Source organism: Pezoporus flaviventris, unplaced genomic scaffold, assembly GCF_033815535.1.
Source record: "Pezoporus flaviventris isolate CSIRO_AGI_PZ_B2104156 unplaced genomic scaffold, CSIRO_AGI_Pfla_v1 ptg000006l, whole genome shotgun sequence".
Classification (NCBI taxonomy): Eukaryota; Metazoa; Chordata; class Aves; order Psittaciformes; family Psittacidae; genus Pezoporus; species Pezoporus flaviventris.
In genome coordinates, this window is record NW_026892554.1 from 13097419 (window position 1) to 13124872 (window position 27454).

The 27454-nt window shown below is 41.6% G+C and overlaps 1 protein-coding gene across 1 annotated transcript in view; it reads right to left on the bottom strand.

Moving 5' to 3' along the window:
* The window catches only part of MYO5A (myosin VA), a 100083-nt gene that overhangs the window by 36122 nt on the left and 36507 nt on the right, over window positions 1–27454 (bottom strand). The window contains exons 5-17 of the mRNA XM_061446967.1: window positions 22825–22981; window positions 19074–19217; window positions 17583–17664; window positions 16031–16138; window positions 15395–15501; window positions 12812–13077; window positions 12164–12245; window positions 9527–9667; window positions 8647–8772; window positions 6407–6490; window positions 2780–2941; window positions 754–851; window positions 70–156 (exon numbers count right to left, since the gene is read on the bottom strand). Coding sequence (XP_061302951.1) covers window positions 70–156; window positions 754–851; window positions 2780–2941; window positions 6407–6490; window positions 8647–8772; window positions 9527–9667; window positions 12164–12245; window positions 12812–13077; window positions 15395–15501; window positions 16031–16138; window positions 17583–17664; window positions 19074–19217; window positions 22825–22981 — 1644 coding nt within the window. The remainder of the gene's footprint in view (window positions 1–69; window positions 157–753; window positions 852–2779; window positions 2942–6406; window positions 6491–8646; window positions 8773–9526; window positions 9668–12163; window positions 12246–12811; window positions 13078–15394; window positions 15502–16030; window positions 16139–17582; window positions 17665–19073; window positions 19218–22824; window positions 22982–27454) is intronic.

The following is a 27454-nucleotide window of genomic DNA, read 5'->3' on the forward strand; positions in this document are numbered from 1 at the left end:
GTCACAGCAATGAATAATTCTCTTAAGAAGAACTGCAGGTGAAAGCAGTCTAAAAAGCAGCAAACACACCTGGAGGGGAAGCCAGCTGCACTGATTCGGATGGTCTCCAGAACACCACAAGCTCTCAGCTGCTGCACTGCCCGCTTTTCATCAAATCTACATAGGAATAAAAACAGCTTGTGGTTATGGGACCAGTTTTGCATTACAGGGACCTGTGGCCCTGAGCACACCTAGGACAGGAGTGGCAGAGAGGGGGAACAGGGGTGGGATGGGATGGGTGGTTAACAAGTCTGGCCAGTGCTTCTGCAACTCAGTGACTGTTAACAGAGGACAGCCTGACTGCTGCAGGCTGCTCATCCTGGAGTGCTTCTCACTGGTCTGCCCAATAGCCATGGAGTCTTTGTGTGCCTGGACTTTAAACAGGCTTGGGAGAAAAGCTCTAAGCAAGTTCATATACAATAAAAAAGATAAGGAATAAGACACTGGAATCTGCAAAAGCAAATTCTGGCAAATAACTCAAGGAGTGCAAACTGCCAGTCACATTTAAAACAGCTAGCAATAAAAATGCTGGTATTTCTTTTCATATATCACCATAAGCAACAAAAAAGCATCAAGAAGTATTTCTCCCTCTATTAATGTCCAAACTGTAAGTAAAAATGCACAAGTTCATAACAAGAGAAAGGAGACAGATCACTCCTAAGTAAGCAAGGTTCCCCTGCACAGGCTGTATGACCTATACATGAAGCAGCTTACGTGAATGGGAACTTGAAGTCGTTGGGTTTTATACAGCGCACGTAGTGTGGGGTTGTGGCGTTCAGGGTTTCCATCAGCAGGTGAAGAGAGTTTCGGAACTTTGTGAAAAAGAAAAAGGGAAAAATATTAGGGAATAGCCTCAAAGTTTGAGATAACCCCAGGAAGCTGACCTAGGGATATCTGCTTATTTGTAGTAATGCTTTCAGTGATAAACACCAGCCTGTTTTTGTTATGGCAATGGACTTTTGTTTCAGATATCATCTTTGGGTGAATTATCTTACAGTAAGACTTCTAAATGTTAGGCTTTACAGCATGTGATGAATTACAAAAACATTGGATAGACAGGGTTATTTTCAGCTTCTGTCTCATCTACCCTTATCTTTGCCTAACCCATCTCTTCATTACTAAACTTCACAGCACATTACTGAATAGCCATTTAATTTTAAATACATTTAAATCAAATTTAAAATCAACAGAGTAGTAAAAAAAAAGTATTAATTTCTTCAGCTCCACTGATCCCAATGTCAGTCCTACTGAAGAAAACCTTGGAAGTCCAGTATCTGAGAGTTTTAGGAGCTTTACTTGAAAAGCATTATCATGACCACAAATATCCAACATACTGCAGCAGATCCTTCTAACCACAGGATATCGTATTAGATAAAGAAAGCACATTTTAAGATGTTTTAAACATACTGGTATGGATTTCTTTCTTTCTGCTGAACTCATGATTCTACATCAACCTCTATTTTTACATAGAATATGATAAAAATCACTTTTGTATCAGCTTTCTTTAAAATTAATTAATCAATTAATGTGGTTGGTTGATAGGAGTAGTACGAGAACACCCCTAACACTTCAACTCATAGTTTCAGTCTGACAACAAAACCGTTAGGCCTTTGCAAGCTTTAAGATACTCTCTGTCAGCAAAATCAGAAATTAAAGATAACTGGGCAGGGGTTCCCTTGTATGAATTGCAGAAGACTGGAATTTGCAGCCTGTACCACAAACACATGCCAGGCAGATCGGCATTCTGTGCAGTTGCATAAATATCTATTCCTATTCCCACCCACAGCTTGATAGAACTCCCTCGGGGAAGGTTATAGAGAAATTACAAATACCCAAATCAAACATTCTCTGATTCTCACTCAGCAGTGTGACTAGCTCATGACACTGCACAGACACTGTGCTATTATCTTTGTTGGGGGATTGACAACCAGCCAAGGCAGTGGACAAAGCCCAGGCATTTTTGGTGATTTCATCAGAACTCTGAACACTTGAGAGATGTGGCTGGTTCATCCTCAAGAACTGGCAGGAGACCCTGATACAAAGAACTTGTGCTCCCTGAGAGCTAGTTTATATTCCAGGCTGTCCAATAGTAACATACAAAGAGTTATCCACACAGATCTCCTGGAAGCCCCAGGCAAAAGAAGAATGTCACCACTCACCAGCAAAGTGGTGCAGGCTGGCAAATAGATAAAAAATGAGTACTAAACTGTCAAAAAAGTTCCCCTTGGCTCCTATGTACAGTCCAAGGGACAATCTGTCACATATAAAGCACTGACTGAGGACTTACCATCTTGAGAAAGCATCTGTTAAATCTGTTGAGTGGAAAGCACTGATCTGCATGCTTTTAATAGAATTCTAGGACATATACATAGATATTTTATTTTAGCCCATTGATAACTAGAACCAAGTTGTCTGGGGACTGAACTTCTGATCTGAGTCAGAAAATGTGGCAAGTGATCAAAAGGACCCAGTATAAGAATTTATCAGCACCCAGCACATTAAATCTATTTTGAAAAACATGAGCTTTGGTTTTGGCACCACAGTAAGAACTGTACCCTGACACTGTGGCCCAAAACGTGTTACCAATTAGAGTTACTTGCTCCAAACTGTCAGTCATAATCTGCTGCACTTGTCTCAAAATCACAAGGTATCCCACGAAGCACCAGCACACCTTGAGACATAAAAGACAAAAGGAAGTAGAGGGAGAGATTATCCAATAGAGCTGCATCTTGAAACTCACCTGATGTCCCACAGTTTTCTTATGCTCCTTGCTGGCTTGACCTGGCCTGGCCTTGGCTGGTTTGACAGCCGTTCGAGACAAAGGCACGCGCCCTGAAGGGGTTGCTGATGTGGGACTGATGGCCTTCTCCTCATCCTGGAACAACTCCGGTAGCAGCTTAAACTGGTGTAATAGCAGAAAACATACAGAGGGTAAGAATCCAGAATGTGATTGTACCTGTTCATGCTTAAGGTAGTTAGAATCCAGCCTGTTTTTGCAAGCATGTTTTTGATGAACTCCACATGGGGACAAATGCAAAAAAGCATACAAGCTCCTAGTATAGTGAGTGGGCCACGATTTAATACTAAAAATGTTGTGGGTTTGATCAGTGAGTTTCCTTCTGAAGATAAAATTCTGATTTAAGTTTTTTTTCATAGGGCCAGCAATAGCTTCCATGTGAAACTGTTAGATACTGACAGCAGCTTCGTAAGCACCAATTGCAATTATATATGGCTGCTTTGATCTAAGAAGGAAACAACAGGGTCCTCTTATATTTCAGTGGTGCTTCAAACTCCTTTGTGTTTGAGAAATATCTAGGACACTGAGTAACCCAGCAGGCAACATATTCCTGCTTTATCACTCTAAATTGAAATAATCAACTTAAAAGAGGAACCACCAACTAAAAAAAACAACCACTAGCCAAATTTATCTGACCGAAGATCTGCTCTCAGGCTATTGGGAGTGGAAGAAAAACCTGAAACACCTTTCCAAATATCACTCAGGGCTTCCAGTTCCCTTTCAATTGCTACAAAATACACCCATATATAATAGCTGCTTTGAAGTAGCTTGTAACTAAAAATAACACCACCAAGTCTTTCTACTGACAACCATAACATGTGAGAAGCATTATGAGTAAGAAAATCTGAACTTCTCTACCTGTCAGTGAATAATCTTTTATCTAGCATCTTGCGTTTTCTCCCAAGATAGGAGCATTCAATTTTCAGTACTAGAAAGTGTCTGGGCTAAGTACAACCTAAAGAACAGAAAAATTGGTTTTGCCTTGTAACACTTAGTGAGCACGCATGATACCCAGTGAAACATGCTGCACAACAAAGTGGTGCTTGTGCTCTGCGGCTCTGCCAGATGGGCTAGCAGAAGGCATCAAACACTCCTCAGCAGCATCCAGCATAGCACTCCAGCATAATATAATGACTATGAATGCTGCAAAGGTATCCTAAATACCTGGACTAGAAAAAAGGGAGTTTGACACCTTAGCTTTATCTCACCTGAGCGTGCCAGATTAGGAGCACAATTACTTTAGGTTACCTCTGTAGCTGGTGGAAGAATGACATTTCTAGGGGGTAAATTAGCCTGTCTCCTTATACTCAGCAGAGTTGAGGATGATCAGGCCATCACCACCTCTCATTCAGCTGCCTGTGGTCAGATGGAGTGAGTCACTGTGCGCAGGCATCTGAGCTACAGAGCCAAGTCTTTTCATCCCATACAGAAACTTCTTTGAATGCAATATGCTTCGTTGGAAACTCCTGATGCTCTCATACACCAGGGGTGAGGGTGGGAAGGCGTCCTTAGTGTCTCGATGAGGTCTTCTAAGCTACCAGTACCTAAGTCTCATTCCCTTTTTCCAACCCTGGGGAAATCTGTCTGTAAAAATGGGCAAGTGCATTTCAAAGGACTCATTTTCATAGACACTGCCTTAGCCACTGCATGCAGAAGGAAGGAGCAATGCATGGCCTTCTGCAGCAGAGGTCAACGGGAGAGCATTGCTGAGATCTTCCAGATGGCGAAGGCATTCATGTTTTCATTGGGTTTTGGCTTTCAGTATTTTATCAATTTTCTTTGCTTTGCAGAACACTGGGAGTGTTCAAAGAGAGGGAAAACACTGATCAAAGGGCAGATAATTCACACGGTACAAAACAAGCAAGCCAGCATTTCTTCCCTGTATTTTTTTCCCGACAACTGAACAGCCATGCAGCTAACAGTCTTACAGATCATTTCTTTCAACATAGAGTCACGACAGAAGATTTTAACAATATGCCAGTAGCAAGCATAGAAGCTGAGGACTGTTGTATTCCTTTCATGATACATGCGTGGAAACCAAACTAGTTCAAAGAGGTCCTCTAGGCAGATGTATAGAAAAGGCCAAAATAAACAGCTAAACACTACAGTGCTTGCCAAGAGCAGTGTGTGTCATGCACTTTGGAGAGGAAAGAAGGATTCAAGCTGTATGTGAGAGTGGGCATGGGCAGGATGACAGATGATGCATTCAATTTAGAATTACCTTCTGTTGAATGTGCACAGCAAACCCAAAACACAGCGACAACAAAAAGAAACAAAAATCAGAAATGCAATTTCACTACACTTACTAACCAAGAGGGACTGCTGGAAAATTAAAATGAAACTTTCTTCTGTTGAAAATCTATTTTCTTCACAGTTCATTCTTTTTTTTTCCCTAATGCTAGTTTTGGTAAGATTTACCGTTGGGGAAAACCAGGTTGTTTCTCAGTGTTTAGGCTGAACAGACCCAGCCTACTGAGCCTGCCCAAGCTGTTGCCATGCTCTTATGGCAGCTATGTCCCCACTGTACCTTACTCACTGCCTACATGCCCACAGCACTGCTGCACCTCCCTGCCAGCATCCCAAGGATGCCACCCACCTCCCCTGCCAGCAAGTGACTGCATTCAAACCACGACAACACTTTTCTCTGTGGAAATTTTGATGTGGTTTTTCATTATGTTTTAATCATTTAGCTTCATATATCTGCTCATAATAGGAGCAAAGACGAAAGTGTTGGCTTTCCTGATGGAACAGCATAATTTTAAACAGCCTGTCCTTCATACCCAGCTTCCTGGGCCATTACAGCCAGCAAATTCCCAACAGCCACCACAGTACAATGTCGAGTTAATTGCCTTTACATTTCAGAAGAGCACAACTAGCATTTCTGCCATTGAAAGAAGCAGACAACACTACCGAAGGTCTGTTCTGTAACATTGCTTCATGCAGTATTTTTCTATTCATTTCTATTCTATTCAGACATGAAGAAGGCAAGCTCCACACATTCTGGTTTGTGTCCTTAGGGTCTATACATTTCATTCCTCTCTCATGTTGCTTGTGGAACAAAACTTTTTTCTCCTCCAGAAATTTTCTGCTCAGGCCATAGGTAAGGAGCTTCTGTCATCACATTACAAAATTAAGGCTTAACTGTTAAGCCTTCTTATACTATTATAGTATGTTAGTCCTTGATGCCTTTACAGAAGATATAGCAAGGTTTTGTGAAAAGTAAAAAAAAAACCAACCCAAAATGCCAACAACCACCAAAATAACCACGCAAAAAAAAAACAAACAAACACCAAAAATCCTCACCCAAACAAAAAAACCCAAACCAACCAAAAAAACACCCCCTCAAACAGTGAAACCAGTGGCTAAATATAGACTGATTTTACATGGAGAATATGAAGCTACAGGATTTTCTAAACTCATACAGATATTCAAGTAAAATACAAACTATGTTCAATTTCACTTGATCCAATACCACGAGGAAAGATTTGTTAGGTTTGTATGGAATTTTATATGACCCTTAGTTCAAGGATCCATAACTGCAAAAGAAGGCAAAAAAATGCTTATACCAACCTTACTTGATTTTAGGACCTTAATTTGTTCTTCATAAACTGTGTCTTTATTCTTTTCCAAAAAGCCTTCACATTGATATTCCACCTGAAATCCATCATTTTACCAAAAAAAAAGTATTAAAAGTATTTAATAAGAAAACTTTGCATGGAATTCACCAGTTACAACATTCACATTTAACAAAGATAATTCTTGTGGCTGTTATAAATACCAGCTCCCAAGTGCATCGTTGTTAAATACAGATTTTCTTCAAGGAGAGTGTTTTCCAGTAAAATGTAGAACATTAAAAGATATAGAGATGAATACTGTTACTGCATTATACCAGATATATTTCACTGCTGAGAGATGATTGTGGTAAGTCAGCATGATTGAATGGTTACTGTAAAGGTGAGGACTCAAACTGTGTCTCGAGCATCTCCTTCACTGAAGTTATCACGGCTGCAAAACTGTGAAATCCAGATGCAACCGAGAACAAAGTATCTCATCTCGTTAGCTGAGAGGCAGCACGTGGATCTGCCTGAAGCTTATTATGAAAATGCCTCACTTGTACTCAGAAAGACTATTTTTACCAGAAGCAATAAAAAGCCTGAGTGTTATGACAATAGATAACAATCCTCCATCACAAGGCCATGGAGTCTCCTGAACCAAAGAACAGCCAGAGCTTCAGATAAAAACCTGGTATTTATTTCACTGTCCTAATTCCAGGCCGAACAGAAACCAAAACCTATTGTCACAAGTCTATACCTCAGATTTCTCTATTAATTAAGTATGCTAACCCTCAGGAAGTGCCTCACGCTCAGTCTTCAATCTCGTATGAGCAGAAGTGCACCCTACAAAATACACGAGCAGACCCTGACAGCAATTTTGCTCTTCAGAGCAGACTGACAGTATCAGCAGCCCCTCTTTCGGTACAGCCATTTATCAGTGCTTGCACAGTGACAATATACCCTGAGATGCAAACCATTTCAAACAGTTCCTGGGAGGAGAAGGCAGCGGATCTCCCCTGGTCTTTCCACAGCTAAATCCCGCTCGGAACACAGCCATTAATGCTCTTACTGCGGGAAATAATGCCACGAGAGGGCAGCAGAATCTGCCTTCTCCCAGAGAAGACACCATCAAGGCTCAGTGGATGCCAACCTGCCAGCTACAGCTTTATTTTTTCCTTCAAGATGTCTGTATGCATTTACGTAAGCACACAGGAAAAGCATAAAAAGCTTAGCATAGACAGCCCATCAGAGCTTAGAGTTTAGTCAATACCTGCTTGGAGCTACTTCTAGCTTTACTTGGCCCTCACTGCTCAAACGAGGAACAGGAAAGCCTTGTTTTCAAATACCAAAGTTTAGCCTAATGAACAGTATACAAAATAATATTAAATCCTTCTTCTTCTCTCATCCACCAAATAAAAGAGAACTCATGAAAACAAACAGTTACAGGGATGTTCTTGCTGCTTTCATTAAGGTGACACTAGATGCAACAAGAACAGGATCCCTCTCCTATGCATAAATTCCAGAACCTGGGAAAAATCAAGGGTTGGCCAATAAAGGCTTCCAAACCCCCATGTCACCGTGTAGAGACCTACTGATAAGAATCCCTGAGTTTTCCAAACTTTTTCTTGGCAAAGCTCGTAACATTCTGAGGCAGCTGCTTTGTTAAACAGGACAACTAAACAGGATCTTAAGTTATATTTCAACCTGAGGAGTTGCTCAGTTTGATGATGCCCTGTGGGAGCTGTACATGCATGCACTCCACTGAGGTACCCCTCGCCTGGCTTCCTAGAAGTAGCTGTTCACTGACCAGCAGAGGCGAGGGTAGCAGCAGCACATGATGCTCCAGCGATAAGAAGGGTGTGTTAGCCTCTTTCCTGTTTTTACGTTAAAGTGGAAGCAAAACCATGTAATTTCATTGTTCTTTAGCTAAAACTGCAGTGAGATATATATAGAAATACACAAATGCTTTGTGCATTTCTATAGCGTAACTGGAATGGATACAATTATGCTGCGAATTGCAAATACCCAGGCTGTCATGTTTTGAAAAAGGATGGTTCGTGGTTACAGCATGTGACAGGAGTCAGGAGCTCTTGTTTGTGTTCCTGGCTCTGCACAAGCTCCCAGGTCAAGTTTCTTCTCCCGATCGGGTGTACAGGCAGGCACACATTCTGCAAGAGGCTGAGCAGAGCCAGGGATGCCGCTGTCCAGTTGCTGCCACCCACCCCAAGATGCCCCCCCTAGTCAGCAAGTCCTCACCTTGTCAGCAAAGTGCTTGATGATAAAAGCCTTATTTGACATACGTGGTTTTTCGAAGAGGGCACATTTATTCAGATGAGTATTGTACAGTTTCTGGGCCCAAGTGTCATCCGAGCCTTTTGGCATCTATGGAAGAGAACACACAGCCATTTAAAATGTCTTCAAAACTTTGCAGTAGCAAAAGAAACTAAGAAAATGTGGGACAACACTTAGTGGTTTGCTTTCAAATTCCCAACTCCTTGGATTTCCAGCATGGAAGCCACTAACCAGCTATGCACTTGCCTTTCTAACACTCTGGACTGAAGTAGCCAGCAGTTGGTGTAGTGGCTATGTGACACACTAGACATTGTCACACACTTGAGGGCAGGGATCCAAGACGTATGTTATATCTGACTGCATAGCATCTTAGTGGGTCAGAACTCATCCACCACAGGCAGAGATTTCTTGCAACGCTCTCTGATATACAAGGACCCTCAGCTAGTTTTCCACTGAAGTAGACACCATGTGCCACCCTCTGTACATGGCTTTGCATAATTACAAAGAAGATAAAAGACAAAGGTAAGACATCAAGTAAGAGGTGATTGGAGAAATCTGACAGGAACAAAGACTGCATTTGCTACACTTGGGAAAGGGACAGTTGCCAGAGTCAAAACAAAGGTCAGTCAGAGATCCAGATACATGATGGAGAGGGAAAAAAAACCCCATAAGTAAAACCATTTTTTCTCCTCCAGTAATTGCCAATTCTGTTTGTTTGTTCTCCAAATCCTTTCAACAGCAGAGTGTCAAAATGATGGCTGTAAACAGATGACTTTTCCCTGTGAGGCCCCAGAAGCAGGACAGCCGATGACCTCTTTCTCTGTGAAAGCCCGTGTACACACACCTTACATTCCTCATCCAACAGATCCAGAATTCCCATTTTGGCCTCTATGAGGTTGATGCAAGGCTGATTGTCGTAGAAATCAATCAAGGTCCATGGTATTTGTTCCTTCATATATTCTTCTTGCTCTAGCTTAAAGACATGCTACAGGACGAAAAGAAAACAGTTTTCTGTGAAATAACATGCAGAATAAATATATCGAACGCTCACTTGCATTCATCTTGGCACATTAATCCAGGCTGTCAAGTAACACACTGGTTCAACTGAATAAACCCTTTAACAAGTAAGCGTATGAAAAATAAATTAACCTTTTTTCCTGGCCTAAAAACAACAGACTAAATTAAAGCACTCATCCATACTCTTTGCAAATAAAGTCTGTTTCCTCTTATCTTTTCACTGCATTGCTCCACAATTATTATAAACTGTTTTATTAAGAAAAAAAAAACAAAACAAAACAGCACAAACCCCAGAAAAAGCATTAAGTGCAGGAACAGCAACTTATAAAGCAGGATGTGCCGTGCATTTATGATTTCTGAAGTTATGAATACTGCTCTATTTCAAGCAAAACTTCACTATAAATACTTCTGCATTCCCTTGTAAAAGAACAGAGCTCCATTTTCTCTTAAATGGCTGACACACTGCACTAAAATATACTCTTCAGCAAAACGCTGCGAGAGTGACTGTAGGAGTATTAGCACAATAAATCCTTTAAGCAAAATTCTGTGCAAGATTTACCTGGTGCAAAGATCAATCACAATGTAGTTTTAGACTTAATCCAAAATATTAAATCTGCACAGCTGTAATGAAATGTGCATGGATGAATTAAAACTTCAGGAAACAAGAAGGTAAGAAGACACTAAACAGGCAAACTGTGGTCTTAAGAGCACAAGCACTCTTTTTAAACACAAAAAGACTGCTGACTCCAGTTATTTTAAATGATGTTTTACCTCCCATTTGAATTTTAAAGCACACTAACTCCTCTGGCAGGCAGAACAGAGCTCACAGCATACCCCACCAAGCAGCAAAGAGCCATGGTGTGGGTTCAGGGCCCACCTCAAACACCAGTATTCATGGAGCTGGCCTCAGCTGCCTTGAGCTCAGTGCACAAGCCCACAAACACCTCGCAGACAGCAGAGAACTACCCTGACAAAGCAGTTTATCCCTTTTATTTCATTAGCTTAACACCATCCTTTCCAAAGCAGTGCTCCTTAACAGCGCCCGCGGGAGCCATTCCAACCCCGCCGCTTAATGGCTGCGTTACATGCCAAGTTAATTCCTAACTGGAAAGCCAATGGTTGTGTTTCGCTGATGAATCATACCCAAGTCCTGATAGAAAACATAAAACCATTTCTTCACTGTAAAGGAATCAGCAATTACATGGTGAAAAATGTCTTCAGATCCATTTTTCCTTATGGCTGTGTGTGGTCAGGCAGGGGAAGGGTGGCCAGGGAGGCTGTGGAGGCATGACTGGTGGCTGAGCAGTCCCTGAGCAGCCTGCCCTCAGCTGGGCTCAGGCCACCCCAGGCAGCACTTGAAGGTTTGCTGCCTGCCATCAGACACAGAGCTTTAGTTTAAAGCAACTTCCACCCCAGGCACCTGCACAGCAGCCCAATGGGTCCGTGTTCACTGTCACTGGGTTTGGTATCTTGGTGGGGCATCAACACAAAAGCCCTGTCACCCCATCCTTCATGGGACACATGCAACAGCGTGAGAAGGAAGGGAACATAGAGACAATGATCTTCACTAAAGGAGTGAACCCTTACAGTTTGGACAGTGACCAGATTTTTGTCATTGAGCTAAGAAAACTCCTAGATACCTTGCACTTAGCAGCTATGACATCCTGCTTACGGAACTGAAGCCAGCCATGGCATTACCAGCATGGCGAGGGCACACTGGGATCTGGAAAGCCCAGACCCTGCTCCAGCACCCAGCTTACTCCTTGACACACATCCCTGACACCGGGATGAACAACGGCATGAGGGAATCTGGTCCTCCGAGCACACACTGCCATGGAAGTACGCTTGTAAAGAGAGTTCCAAGCTACTCTGGCACTGCAGCACAGCCTAGCAACAGACCTGACATAAATAACTTGCCTCATCATTATGCAGGTAAGATATGTAATTACAAACGTCACAGGGCTGAGGAGAGAGAATGAATCGTGATCTCTCCGGAGGAGGGGAAGAGGCACCTCCTGCACACGTCAGTCGCCAGCTCATGGCTGAAAACCCTCAGAAAACAACTCCAGGAGAGGCAGCACGAGTGACACATTTCCAGCAGCGGAGCCCTGCTCTCTGCTGCCTGTGCACTGGCTCTTGCTGGAGGTGACAGAAACACAGCTAACTCCAACTTCATCCACATGGTGCTCTCATTGACAGGCAATCTCAGGGTCTTAATTGCCAAGCACTGCTTGTGTCTTATAATTGTTAGTGTGATTGGAATTTCAAATAGTCCCAGAGCAGCAGTTAGTCATAAAATCTATTTCTAGGAGATAGTCGATCTCTCTCCATCCCCCAAAGCCCACGGCCAGGACAGCTGGTTAATAGACTGAAGGAATTCATTGTAACCACTGGGGACCCAATTAGCAGAATGGGCTTGGGTGAGGGGAAAGGGAAGAGGAAATGCCAGCCATTTCCTACTTACCATATTGAACTGCTGCTGCAGTTTTTCATTGGCATAGTTGATACAGAACTGTTCAAAGCTGTTGATTTCGAATGTCTCAAATCTAAAATATGCAGATACTCAAAATTACTAGTGCAGTGAAAAAGACAAATTAAATGACTGCATAATTTTAAATTCCCTCCCTCTAGTCAAATTCACTGCATTATTCCAGGCACAAATTGCAGTCAAGCAACAATGCACACAGGGAAATGGCAAAATGCAGTACATGGGTAATTCAGTGATGCTGCCTCCTTAGGCAGGGATGAGGAACGCAGGGAAGGGACTGATGCTCTTGGAGAGCATGTTAGTTATCTTTGTCCTCTCTGGAACTGCCAGCTGGAGGAACCAGGAGATTACTATTTCCTTGTAACCTTCCCCTGCGCAATACATCAAGGAACTACCAACAGCAAAAATCTGAAATCCCACTATAAATGTCAAACGTGAAAGCCAAGACAAAGATCTTCATTAGCATGTCAAAACTAAACACCTACTTCCTTCAGCTGGAACGGGCAGCTCCTAAGGGCTTGGGGTTTTTTGTGTAATCCACGCAACACCACATGGTAACGACAAAGATGTCTTCCAGGAAGATAATTATGTAAAAGATGTCATATCACTGACAGAAAGACTCACCCATAAATGTCCAACACTCCAATGAAAGAATGCTGTTTTACAGTAGCGTGAAGGGCTTTGTTCACATGATCTACAATCCAGTTAAAGAGATTCGCATAGATATGTTTGGCAAGTGCATCCCTGGCATTGATGGCATGAAGTTTAGAAATTGGCTTGATGTAGGTTTCGGTGGCAGTTGCAAGTTTCCTATGGCAAAGCCAGTGGGCCATCTCTTCATACTCCACACCCATGAGGTCGCAGAAGATGGTGAGGGGTTCATGCTTGGGCTAACAAAAACAATCTGGTTAGGTATTGAAGCAGTATCACCAATAACACACATGCCATCATGCAATCAGAACTGCCTGCAGTGATCCAACAATAAGCAGCAACAGCACCAAGCCTTCTGCCCACTCACCACATTCACATCACTGCAGTAAATTAGTGATTCAGTTTCCCCAAATGCATTTTGCTATACTTGTGTTCACCAAAAAGCCCCACACAGGGAACCTGCAGCCTTCATAAACATGAACCACCTAGTTTCACAGGGATGGCCTTCGTATTTTGAACTCTTGTAACTGTCTCAGGTTTGAGTGAAGCTAGAGAAATGCAGAAGACATCAGCTGTGTGCTGGGGACAGACTGGACTACAGATCTTGAGTGATGCTCTCATCTGCCTATATACACCCACAGCAGGGCACAAAGTGATGGGCAATAATGGGGCATGACAGCCCAAGCCAAGATCGAAGAGGAGTAAGTGTGGGAGGACTTCTGTGCTCTGGTCTCAGTATTTAACACAGTATTTCCTCAGTGAATTCTGGTGACAAACATTAAGAGATTGGAGCACACAAATTATGTTCTCTAACTCTCAGACTGGACTGTTCAAGTGAAAAAACTGACCTCTGTTTAACCAGGCAAAATCAATTAGCAAGGCAGTGCAAGGCATTTACCACTCAATGAATTAAGATACTACACCTTGAGACTAACAGGCAAACTGATACATAGAAATCAAATAGGACAGACAGGTCTTTCCTCATAAGGAACTCCCCTTATACTACTTCCTCATCACGTTCATTTTGCACTCTGTGGCTCAACAGCAGACTGACAAGCAGCATCTTGACAAAGACAGGTCACAGGGGACTGTTACTACATGCCCAATAGCTTCAGGGTACATCAGCTTTATCTTTCTGTTTCCATGTCCTGACTTCTCTGGGGCTTCTTCCAGTCCTTATAGCACACAGATCCCATGGCAGTGCTGTTACACCTCCAAAATCCAATTAACTGAGCATGCTTTCTTGCAGTTTAGCCATACCACTTGAACTGGCTCAGAAGACAATAAGGTAATAATAATAATGAACACTGCACAGAAGAGTGTCACATTAGGGTTACTCAAACTGGCATTAAACAGATTCATTCACAAAGCACTACATGGAACCCATCGGTGAGCTCCCTGAAACACCATGCCAGCACTTCCAAAGCAGACCTGTCTGCATGGCAACAGAACTGTGCAGTGGCATGGCTATTGCCAGAGAACAGCTTGGCTCAGGTAGCAGATGCCACTGAGCAGACATTCACTGCCGCCTGCTAGATGTTTACCAGCTCAGGATAGGATTGCACAGGAACTTGCAGCTTTGTACTAGCTCATTCAGTGGGATTCCTGCATTGGAGATACTCATTACAACACAGGCTAGCGCATCTTGTCTTGGGGCTCATCAACTTTCTACTTGTGATCATTAAATGACGCTTTCTTTGCAGTGAAAACCTCTTTAAGACACACCAAAGACCCAGACTACTGCTGCAGTTTCACAGCGGTTATTCATTGGACCCCATGGGCAGACAGTGTCCGAGGAACACTGATCATCTGTGGCCTGATGTCTCAGGAAACTGCTACTGCAGACTCTTGAGAAAGCAACTGATCACAAAATGGGGACGAAAACCTGCAACTCTTGCTACTATTTGAAGAGAGAGAGAGATGAAGGCTGTGTAGTCCAGCAGTGGACATTCAAGGAAAGGCAAAAGGAGAAACTGGTCACTTGTGAATCCAAGGAAGAGAGGAGTGACAAGCAAGATCTTTTTTTGCTTCTCATCCCCAGAACACGGCCTTCAGTAAGAAGCCACTGAACGAGGAGGCTTTTTCCAGATCACATTATGCAGTCCTCATTGCTGACCTCCACAACACTTAGATGAGCCACATGAATTGCACCTGTATATCCCATACTTATGTCTAGATAGGTATCCCTTGGACTTTGTGAAACATCCTGCAAAGCATTTACTGTGGGCAGGAAATGCACTCATGTAGGAATACAAAGATCTCGACACCTGCCCGGGACTTCAAAGCTATCCTGTCTTTTCTAAGACGGATCGATCACAGTTTTGAAACAAAATTAAGGCCGCCACTGCTGTAATACAGTGAGAACTGTCTAAAGCCTCTAAAATGAGAGGAGTTGAATCCATCCACAAAAAGAACCGTGAAAATAGTAACAAATTAGAAATAAACACATTGCTTGTGCTTTTATATTGATCCTCTTTCAGAAGAGGTCCCTGCAAACAAGCAGAAGGCAGAAGTGTCAGAGTAGAAACTATACCCTTCAGCTCATCTACTACTCACAGGAATAACACAGCTGTCAGAATCCCGAGATGCAAACTCCACGTTGCCCAAGTGAAGGATCCCAGCAAGGATTCGAAAAATTCCCATCTGGTAAGAATCGCTAATGCCTGAAAAAATGATGAACAAAACGTTTTGAATAGAGAGAGAAATAAAGAACCACAACGTGCAGTTGCTCAAAGATTTTATCGAGAAGAGAAAACCAGTGACCACTGTTTTTTTCAGAGGCTTTGACACTGGACAGTACTGCCTGCTCCACTGCTATTAAAACCATTTTACAAATAGATACAAAAAACCTACACAAAACACCCCCACCCCTCTGCACCCCAAAAACCCCCGTTTAAACAAACTATTTAATTTCCTGTTTCAAAGTGCTTTGTCAGTGACCTCCAATACTGTATATGCTACACCAAGGAAATCCAGTATTTATGTTCATGTAACGTGTGCTCCTTCTACATTAGATATGTGATTTCACTGCAATGTAAATACCTTCTTAATGCAATAAAAGCATCTCAGTCCTAAAGTTTTTCAAACTCCCCTGCTCTTAAATGCAACAGATTTTAACAAAATATTGCAAACAATGCAGAAAACACTTGCTAGTATATGGGATTTGGGATATGACTGTGCTGCACAAATTACCTAGGAGAGTGCAGGCCTGCCTGGTGTTTACCATTTCCTTAGCATCATCAACACCATCAATCACAGGGCTTCCACCTTGCTTTGTATAGTGAAAGTAATCTGCATTCCCTGTAAGAGAAAAACCAAATCTTTTACACACACTGATGCAGAAATTCACAGCACATCTGTAAAGCTGTGTAATGATCGAGTTGCTCTTGGCAGAATCCATGATTTGAAATATGTCATTATATTTTTGCCTTCTGGCTCACAAGACTGACTTATTCTGGAGAAGAATTTTTTTCAATACCTGATTCCTACAATAGGGCCTCGAGCATATTTTCTACCTAATCTTACTTCAGACTTCCACACCTATGGAGCAATCAACTTTAGAAGCAATTATTCTTCAAGTATGAGCTAGCCACCCAAGTGGTAGGTACAGAGTTGACAGCAGCACTCTGGAATTATGTGACAGATATTCTTATGTTATTATTACATCAGGATATTTTAATAACTATTGTGCCCATTTTCTTCCCATTTCTAATTTATGGTCTGGTTTAGTCTTACGTATCTGTGATCTGCTCTGGCTGAGAAGTCATGGGTGGAGAACTGAATGTTTCATACCACTCTGGGGAGAGCACTGGGCTTCACTGGGAGAGCAGTAGCTCTCCTGGATACTGTGTAAATTCCTATGGTTTCAGTGACCACGCTTCCAGCTGCAGTAACAGACTCCTTTTCTTCTGATCTGCTAAGGTTTCAAGAACACTGCAAGAGGAGTCTGCTAAATGGCTTCTTTAGTTATAATTACATCAGTTCCCTTCTTTCTTGAGTCAGCAGATGTGAATCCTAAATGTGCCAGGATGGTGCAAAAGAGCAGAGAAACACTTTAAAACCAGAACGATATTTCAGCAATTAGCATTGACAGGCTGTGCAGTTTGCCCACACGAAACTAACTCTTAAAAATACATAAGAAACACTGAAATTCAGACTGAATTTGAAAAATTATGAGGTGATTGCCTGGCCCAAGGTCATGGTCACGCTTTTCCTTTACAAAGGACCAGGTCCCGTTAAATGAGAAACCTTTCCTTTATCAACATTTTGACTTCAAAAATGAAAAATTTCACTTATCAATTTTGTGATAAAGTAATTGTTGGTAACAGCCCAAGTGAAAGAATGCAGACGCAAAATAAGCTTTTCAGGTGCTTACAAGAGAAATGGCAAAATTTTCTGGTAGCTGGAGCCATGGAAAAAGGGTTTTAAAGGACCAAGAGAAGAGAATTTCACCCTCACTACTGGAAAGCTATGTGGTAATCTAGGACATAATAAATCCTAGTAATTACAACTGCAGTGTGTTAAAATATACTGACTAAACAAATTCATTACTTTTGTTTTATCTAAAACCCACAAAGACTGCAATCTGCCATTTTAGTTATTTTCAATGTATTTTAGTATTTGAAGGTTTATAAGCTTAGAATTCAAAGGCCAGCAATTCTTCTTTCAGTTCTATGGCTCAAAAAGCTCAGAGATGCTGCTTTCTACCTCCAATTGCACAACACAATGAATAATAATGTCATACCTAATCGTAGAGTTTTAAACTCAGGTAATGCTGCAGAGGCACAAAGTTGGTAAAAGATGTGGTAATTTCTTTCCTCTTCTGCCTTTAAAAAGAAAGGAATTTATTATTTTTCACAACTTAACAAATGTCAGAAACATCCATAAATAGAAAAGAATTACTATGTTTAATGCTTTCTCTAGCATTAAATCAGTCTCTTCTTCCAAGTAGGAAGTGATGGGACAAGAGGAAACAGGCTCAAGTTGTGCCAGAGGAGGTCTAGATTTCATATTATGAAAAATTTCTTCAGTAAAAGGTTTGTCAGGCATTGGAACAGGCTGCCCAGGGAAATGGCTGAGTCACCATCCCTGGAGGTACTTAAAAGATGTGTAGATGTGGCACTTAGGGACATGGTTTAGCGGTGGACTTGGCAGTGACGGTTAATGGCTGGACTTGCTGATCTTTAAGGTCTTTTCCAACCTAAATGATCTATGATTCGATGATTAAGAGCATGGAGGGCACATGGAAAAAGGAAAGATAAATCAGCACCTATCACTTCCTTCTTGATTAATCCATTTTCAACAGCGAGAGGCAAGCAGACACTTTCATTTCAAAAAAATGTATGATTTCACTTTCCAGAACTGTGGATTACTATTAAATATAGATCAGGGTTCTATGGCTGGGTAAATGATCATACTTAAAAGCTTTTCATTTTCTAAAAATAACTAATACCATTCCCCTCAGCATTTATAGTAGGCTGGTGAAGGCAGTATCTCCCTTGCCAAGACAAAGCTGTAAGTTTCAAACGGAGGACAAACACAGCTCAGAAGGTTATGACACAAGACCAACACCATAACTGTGAATTTAAGCACCCTCAGTTTCATAATTTCAAACAAAAAAAAAAACAAAACTCTCTTCCAACTGAACAATGTGCAGGAAGTCTCTCATTTTTTAAATTTACAACAGTATTTCATGTAACACCCCTACAAAATGCAAATCGTAACTATTTAGGTTTATACCTTTAGGCATCTATTCAAGTATAAGTCCATTTTTACTGAGCTCTAGACTGTAAGGTAGGCAAAGATGGAGAGAAGTGATGACAACTGAGACTCATTCGTAATTACTGTGATAGCACCGGGTTTTAACAAGGGGTTGAAAGTGAGCTAAGGTGTCAACTTTACAACCACAACAGAGAGCTCTTCTTGAGTATGAGTGGTTTCTGCTGGGTCTTGTGGCCATACTCTGTATTACTACGGTAAGCACAAACTCACACCTAGTAGTGCACTGACAGTATTTCATGTTCAAATACACAGCCTTTTTAATACACATTTTATCACTACAAATAAGGCCTATACTGAAGGGCTGACTTGGTTTCCTTTTTCTCCTCCCTCCCAACATGTGCTATATTACAAATACACTACTACAGCCAGCTCTTAGGAGAGATAACTAATATTGCAACAGCATTTTTAAGGATAGTCACACAAACATACAGTAAGAAGATTGTATCAGTATTACCTGAAACACCACTCTTGATTTTTCCAAGAGGTAAGTTCTCATGTTAGCACCAATGATTCGATACCTCTTATCAAAACCAATTTCAATGTATTTCCCAAAACGACTGCTGTTGTCATTCCTCGTAGTTTTGGCATTTCCAATGGACTGAAAAATGGAAATACTGTAAGGGTTAAACAGCTTTTAGAAATTATCAACTCTATTCAATCATCTACATTGCTCATAAACATTTAACATTAGTTTTGCCCTGGTTTCAAAATAATCAAGAATTTAATGAGGAACAATCTCCGCCTGGTCACCAAGTTACATCAAAATATGGTTTTCAGTAATGCAGGATCATTCCTAGCAATGATTTCACTTTCACATAACCTAAGTTTCAATCCAAAAATTCTTCATTGCTCTCTGAAGTCTTTTAAAAGAATTAAAGTCTGACAGAATGCTCACCTACACTCAGATTTCTTCTATGGACTTAATAAAATTACAACAATTATTTCACACTGTATATATCCCTACATGTATGTGTACAGATATATGTATAGATCTTGCAACCTCTGTAAGTCTACCTATCATAAACCCATAGTCCAGCAAACAGCCCCTGTATCCTGTCTGGCTAACAGTTTATTACTATTATTACTCTGTAACCAACCACATTTCCAAACTATTTCTGCAAACATATCATTAAAAAATATTTACTTGTGTGTCTAAATATAATCTAAAAATGCACATTTACAGACTTCATTTTCATTCCCCTGAAACTGGATCCCTTCCTTAGCAGCTCGGTTACTGACTCTGTGGAGACAGTCTTCAATGCTGCCCTGCATGCCTAAGTTTCTTAGAGTGATTCAACACAGCTTCATATGCAATAAACTAAATTTCATGTATTTCCTCTCTGGCACGTGGTCTTGGATTGATGACTGTTGTTCCTAAACAGTCTTGGTGCAACTCTGCCTTACCTCATCGGTGTTGGGATATTAGGTACCAGCTGGATATATCAGAATCAAGGCATGCAAATCACAACACGCTGAACTCCAAAGAATAGCATTTTCTCTTCTCTATTAAATTGTGTTTTAGGCATCATATAACAACTTACCTTCCAAAAAAATCCTAAAGATATCTCTGTATTGAAAGGAATGGCATTTGGAGTAATTCAGATACAGCACACTACCTATTATCATATGCCACTGCGTATATGTTATCAAGCACCTAACTCTGAAGTGCACCCCAACTAACGAACAGAGTTGTAACTATGTCCTGGTTCCCTTGTTCATGTAGCCATCCACAGGAACTCTGTACTGATATAAAACTTGAGGAAACCAAATGAGAGCAAATAGCAATGCTAAGTATCAGTATTCCAAATGTGGGGAATGCAGTATTCCAGGCTTGTGAATCAGTAAGGGCTAGCTGGGTACAGCACAGGAAGCAGGGATTATACTCTCCGAACCTCCATTACAACAGCAGCACCACGCATGCCTGACCAAGCAGATGTCTAAGTGGGTATCAGATGAACAGCTGCTATAAAGGAACAAGAAACTGCATCTCTGCAGCCCTAAGAAACACTAAATTCGTTCAAACTGAATGTACTCAAACTGCATTTCTTGTGGTTTAAAATTATTGCTACTGTGGATCTGTTTTGGTGGTGCTGGCAGCAGCAATATTACAATATTTTCAGAAACCAATTATTACTTTAGAAGGTATTATAGAAACAGTCTTTGGTATTACAAGATTGTTTAGCAGAATATGTACTAACCTGTACAATTCACATAGCTACAAACAACAAGAGGCAGGAAATTACACATAAAGATGTGTTTCAAGACCTGACAATTTCTGTATCTGCAATAGGAAAACTGTATATAGCTACTGACTATGAAACTAATTATTCAAATGTTGCTAGAAAGGTATAGTGGTCGCTTGATACTACAGAATATTTAGTAGGCACAGACGAGGTGAAATTACAACGCTAATGATGGCAGTTCATAAAATGCTGAAGTTTAGGTTGCTCAAACAGGAATTAAAAAAATGAAATTACCGTCTGCTCCTAAGATTTCACAATCAGCAGATGAGGAGTTGCTGTTTCTATAATGAATTACTCATTTTCTTCCTAATCTACAGGGGTTAATTTGTGTTTCTGCTGATTTATCAACTGAAGAGTTCAAAACACTAATTTTGCTATCCTAGAATCTGCCTCAACACCTGATTTCATAACAGTCTAAAACTTATTGAGTTCAAGTGCTGAAGTTAAAAGGATTACTATCATCCAATTATAGCAATGTTGAAAGTAACTGGAATTTTAGATATACCCAGGTTCATGAAATTGTTGTTATCCCTAGAAAATAAAAATAAAGCACCACCACTGGTTTTAAGTGGATAAAAAAGGTATGGATGGAAAGTTCATTTCTAGTCCTCAGTTTAGAGCTCCTCGCTCTGGAAATTAAACCAGACAATTAGTGGTAAGCTGCTGACCACTGACTGGGAGGTGCAGTCCAAGGAGTGAGAGAGAAGGATGTTGATTTAGGCTTTGAGACCAAACAGAAGTGGCACAGGGAAACCTGTGAACAGTTTGTGTTTTACGGAGCAAACACACAGCAAACTGCAGACCCATCCTGCAGTCTCTTACAGTAGCTATCACGCAGCAGACAGGCGGTGAGTGCACAGCCACCTGCCTGGCCCCGGGTACCACCTCCTGGTGTGCAGGAGAAGGCAGACCCACAGACCTGTTAGCCATGCACCGAATCTCAACGTGGCCAAGGACAGCGTGACACTCACTGCAAACGTTGGAGCAATGATAGGAGTACTCTGGGATTAGCTCACGCCTGCAAAACTGCCATTGCTTCGCAGGCGGCTCCCACTGGGGAAGATGCAGCTCAAGACAAGGCTCAGCTCCTCTGGCTTCCTCCTACAGCGGGACATTCAAGTCCCTCAACAGCAGAGCCCACTGCCCATCATGGCACAGCTTGGTTTAGCCCATAAAATGGTTTCAAAACACCACACAGCACCACAAACCAGGCACAATTACCTTGTGACAGAACACACACAATTGTGATGGGGCAGCTATAGTCTGAGTACCATGAACTCCTCATGCCAGGAGGAAAGAAGGAATAAAACATAAATTAATTTTTAAAAATACCTGAGCAAGACAACAATGGCAGCATTTCACGTCTCACTGTGTGTACTCCATTTACTCTTGTCTATTCACTAATACTTCACATTACTGTACAGAGATGGTAAACATCTACCAAGGCATCAGCTGTCCTAAGGATTTTCTTAGGCTGCTCACAGATGCGCGCATGTGTGCGCCTATGGACAGCGGTACTTCTCTCAAGGAATTCCCCCAAGACTTTCTCTCTGATGAATCATTACGTAATGTAGTTCCTTAACTTCAGCTACAACTTGAATATACACATACAGGCAAAGACACAAAACACAAACCAGGCGCGCATTTGGCCAGTGGTCTGGGGAATACTGCTGTTACAAAGCTTAACAGATTTGAAGCAGTATTCAGATAAAAATTACTTGCTATGTGAAATACATTAACAACACTGGAACCCTACTTCCCATCTTCTTTCAATCTGTCATAAATCCTACACAAAATGATGCCTAAAGCACCTCCTGGTAAATGGATCAAAACCAGTATTTTAAAATCTGTTTATTCTAGGTTCCTTGATTCCAGTATGGATTGCTCTTTCAACTGAATGCTTATGTTAACCCCAGAATAACTGTGGCTGGAGGGTGGGGGTTAGTGCAGTAGCTCTCTTACCTCCATGATGGGGTTGGAGGCCAAGACTTTCTCCTCAACATTGGCTTCACTGGCAGATCCACTGACCGTGGCAAAATACCTCATGGCGTACTTAGCAGAGACAGTCTTTCCAGCCCCAGATTCCCCACTGACAATGATTGACTGATTTCGCTCATCTCTGAAACACAAAGACATGTTAATTACTTCTCGAGGACATATTACTTCTCGAGGACATACATTTTGTGTGCCCCAGCTTGGCAGCAACCCTTCTACCATAAATGTTAGCAAGAGAGCAGTAATGTAAATGCACATGGCAGACACAAGGCTGTTAGTGACCAAGCTCCTGAACGGCTGATTGGACTGCCTGCAACCAGGAAGCTCAGTCGGTATTGATGCTGCCGTGACAGTCCAGCCAGCAAGCAGAGCTGCTCTAGAGAACCTGGCTACGGCAAAGTACCTGTTACCACTATTCACTACGTGCTTCTGCAGCTACTTCTACCCAGGCTCTGTGGCACAGTGCTCCACTAATTATCAGTGCTCATTAGTAAAGATCATTAATGCCATCTTACAGATAGAGAAATCAACAGCAGAGTCAGCCACAGAAACCTTTCGTCCTTCTGATCTAATCACCAGCTTTTCCCAGAATTGTTCTGAATCTGAAAAATGCAAGCAGGGCTGTTCAGGACACAAATAGCAGCTCTGGAGTGAAGATGATCCCTTTGCTGTGAAGTAATTTCTTTTCATCAAAAAAAAAAAAGAAAATCTCCATTTCCTACTAAAACAATTTTCTCATCTCAGAGAGGGCTCTATCCAGAAAACCCAACTGTATGAATAATAAACACACTGCAAAATAACAAGGATAGAAATTAGCATTTATATAGCCTGAATCTTCTAAAGACCATACATGCTTTATACAGTACTTTTTACTTCCAAAGAAAAAGTTCAAATGAATGATGTTTCAAAAGACGCCTATGAGCTGAGTGAGCTTAACTCTATTTTACATACTGCAAAGAGGAGAATGAAGAAGTAAAATTTTACCCCAAAGCCTGGAGAGCAGGAACACAGAAAGCACAGCCAAGCCCCAGAGCAGGCTGCACAGTAACTGTGAATGGAATTTCAGGCACACACACTCAAGCAGCACACATGCAGTCTGCACTGCCTCCAAACACCTGCTGAGGCCCTCAGTAAATGCTATGCAGAGGAAGCAAAGAAACATGCATGAAAAAAACTATTTGTGGCTTCTGTAGCTTGAACATCCTCCAGAAGGTCTGGGGTTCCGTTTCTGAGGTGGTCAAATAAAAGCTGCTGATGAAATTATGAAGGTAAATTAAAGATCAAGTTGTTAGTCTCAAGCCCCCAGGTAAGAGCACAGCTCCAGCATCTACTTCATGTTGCACAAAGACGTAGCTAGAGGAGCCCCTGGTTCCATCACACACTTGGGCATTCATTTAACCAAGCTGGCATTCATTTAACTGGATGAAGGCATCACTTGAAGCAGATTTTCCACATTTTGGTAAATTACTTGAAATGACTGAGTGCTGATTTAAATTTAATAGGAAAGTGTTAAGAAGATCAAACCAACCTAATTTTATGTTCTCAACTTCCATTTAACACATGCAATAGGTGTGAATGACTACAGCACAGTTCACACATTCCTATACACCAAGCTGCCAGTCTCACTGGGAAAGCTGGGGGAAAGCACAACTAGTCAGCTTGGTACCAGCTTGTGTGTTCCAGGTTTCAAAGACTGCATTGCCAGAGATGCCAGCCTTGGCCACATGAGAGTGAAAACACCCATCAGTAACCCCTCTCGTTACAGTGGCCATGGGTCCTGCTGTGCATGTTCCTGAAGGAGGCCTGTGAGCCTTGCAGTAGCAATGAGCATTTCCAGCTGGGAAACGAAGAAGAAACACTCTTGCTTCTTCCCCATTTCCCCTCACAGAACCCCCTCCCAGTGTACAAGGGACAGCCTGCAGCTCTGCACATCAGGAGGTGGTGTGAGTTATATGGATGCTCATGGTCAAAAAGAGCAGCACAAGGACGCGGAGAAGTCCAACTGAACACATAACATCCAGGCTTAAAGGAGACAAACAACAGTTTTCCTCTCACACAAACAGTTCCTGCAGTGAGACAAAAAAGAGAGAACAATTTCTTCATAGGACTGGCATTGTTCTCTCTTTTATTCCTCCTGTGCTCTTTCCAATAGCAAAAACCCCAAACATATAATTCAAAAATAAGAAACTGGAGCTGCCCAACACTGGAGCTGCCCAACACAGGAGATGGGCAGTAACATAACAAGCCTTTCATTTGTAGATCACCAGCTCTGTTTCATGTATTAAATATCATTAAACACATGAAGACTCGGGAAGCTCAAGTCCTGTGAAATGTATCCTCTGATGATTAAACTGATTTTTAGCTTAGTTCCTGAAGTACAAAAGGCTTTTAGAAAACAAAGCAGTGCAACCTCAGCACTACAGACTTATTATGACAGAACTATCAACAAACCCAAACTCTGTTGCCAAGAGAGGAACACCAAAGTAAAGGCGTCTCCTCCTAACTGTCACACTCCTGAAGGGCATGTGTGAGAGCATGAGAAGTGCACGCTGGCTTTGCAGTCCCTAGTGCCTGCCGGGGAGCTCAGGAGGGGTAGGAAACACCAGGATCTTCATAGCACTGCAGAGGAGGGGGCTCCCTGTCTTCAACAGCAATGAAGAAATGAGGTGGAAAAACCTTCTGCTTAAGAAAACTGTTGCTAATTAGCCTACAGTTTCCTTCCTCCATGCTGTAAGATACGAAGATGTACTCTTCTCCTTAGTGCTCATTAATGTGTCTAAGAATAAGTGATCCATTATTGTATTACTGTGTAAGTACGCACACACATAAACTTTTCATTGATTTGCCCAGAGAAGATACAGCTGGCTCTGTGTGAGCTGAAAACATTGCTGCCATCTCTTCTGCAATGAATATTTGTGCCTGCAGCAGCTACAGCAATCATGAGAAACAAAGGGCTCACTCATTGTCTGCAGCAGAGTCCTCTCGCATCGCCCTGCCAGCGCTCCATCCACGCTCAGAGCAGCTCTTGTCTTCCAAAGTACATTAGTCCATTGTTTTGCTTTAACACACTGGAGTGGCCATTCTCTAGCATATTATTCTTTCTGCTTTTTGGCAGAGAGAAAGGAAAACACAACGGAACACCCAAGACCACACTCGACATTTGAAGAAGGAGAGAGGACAGAGTAACGCAACACCCCAAACACAACAGCGGCTGTTACTGCCACAACCCCAGGGGAAGACTTGGCATGAGGGCATCCTACCACGCAGCAAGATACTCAGTCTGTCAAAGAGGGTGGGCAGTCCTGCCAGGCAGCCGTGTCAGCTCAGCAGAAGGCTCTTTTAAGTCATTAAGCTTTTAAGAAACAAAACGCTACATGAAAAGCAAATTACAAGTAAAACAGAATCAAAATACCTTGGACAGTGTATGACATGTGACGAGAATTATTTTTAATGGCTTGGCATAAGCAATGGTCCATCTAAAATGTAACCTCTGCTTATGCCAAATGAAATATTCACAATCAGGCTGCAAAAAACACAACTAAAAACCAAAACAGACAAAGTAAATCCTCAGAAAACACAAGTTGCAACAGATGAGTTCTTTCTAGGATATAAATAACACCTTTGGAGTTATTTTTAGTTTAACTGTTAGCCCCCAACCTTTGACTCGACATTCTGAGTGCTTAACATGTCAGCAGTCAGAAAAAAAAGCTGTAATTGAAACTTTCAGCCAATGAAACAAGTAAGTAGGGCAACAACATTGTGTGTGACACCACTGCAGCCTGATGCCACAATCCATTATCTATGCAGTACTTTTTCATCCTCTTCGAGCTTTTTCTCTGAATAAAGTACATAAATAGATGATTTTAAAAGATGATTTTTAAAAATTTTTAAATCAGATGATTATCTTGAAAATACATGTGCAACCCCAGCAGAATGAACCATTGACTGGGAGCAGTTTACCATTCGTGGAAACAGAATGTACTATGTTCAGGCATTGGACAGGGTCACGTTCAGCTTTTACCATTTCTGAACAGTGCAGAAGAATAAATGAATGAGAAAAGCAAAATAAAACTTGTGTTTTAAGATGACAGGCCCAAACATTTCACAAGTTGAAATGTGAAATGAAAGGCTGAGATTGCTTGCAGTGGCTGGGGGACTTGATTCACGAATGTTCCATATCCATTATCTGAGGCTTATATGCTTTAAGAGTTATGTGAGGGTAACAGCTCTTGCTAAATAAAAGAACATTATGGAAAAAGTAACTGGTAATTCAACATAGTATTATCTACCACAAAAATAATGCTGATGTCTAATTTTTAAAGGTAATATTCAGATGCTGTATCCAACTCCACTCCTTGTGAAAAGTAATGGCTATAGAATGAGCAATAAATGTCACTAATTTTTCATATAATAATTTCAGTAAAGAAACAGATTTGTGCATAGGCTGGCACAGGCTGCTAAATTTTAAAGACAATTTTGCTTTCCCTACAAAATTCTGTCGACAGGCAATATGTTCATGAGAAAATTTACTGCCAGAGTGCCAAAACAGAACAGACTTACCTAACTCCTGGGATCTTGAGATTACAATTACATTCCA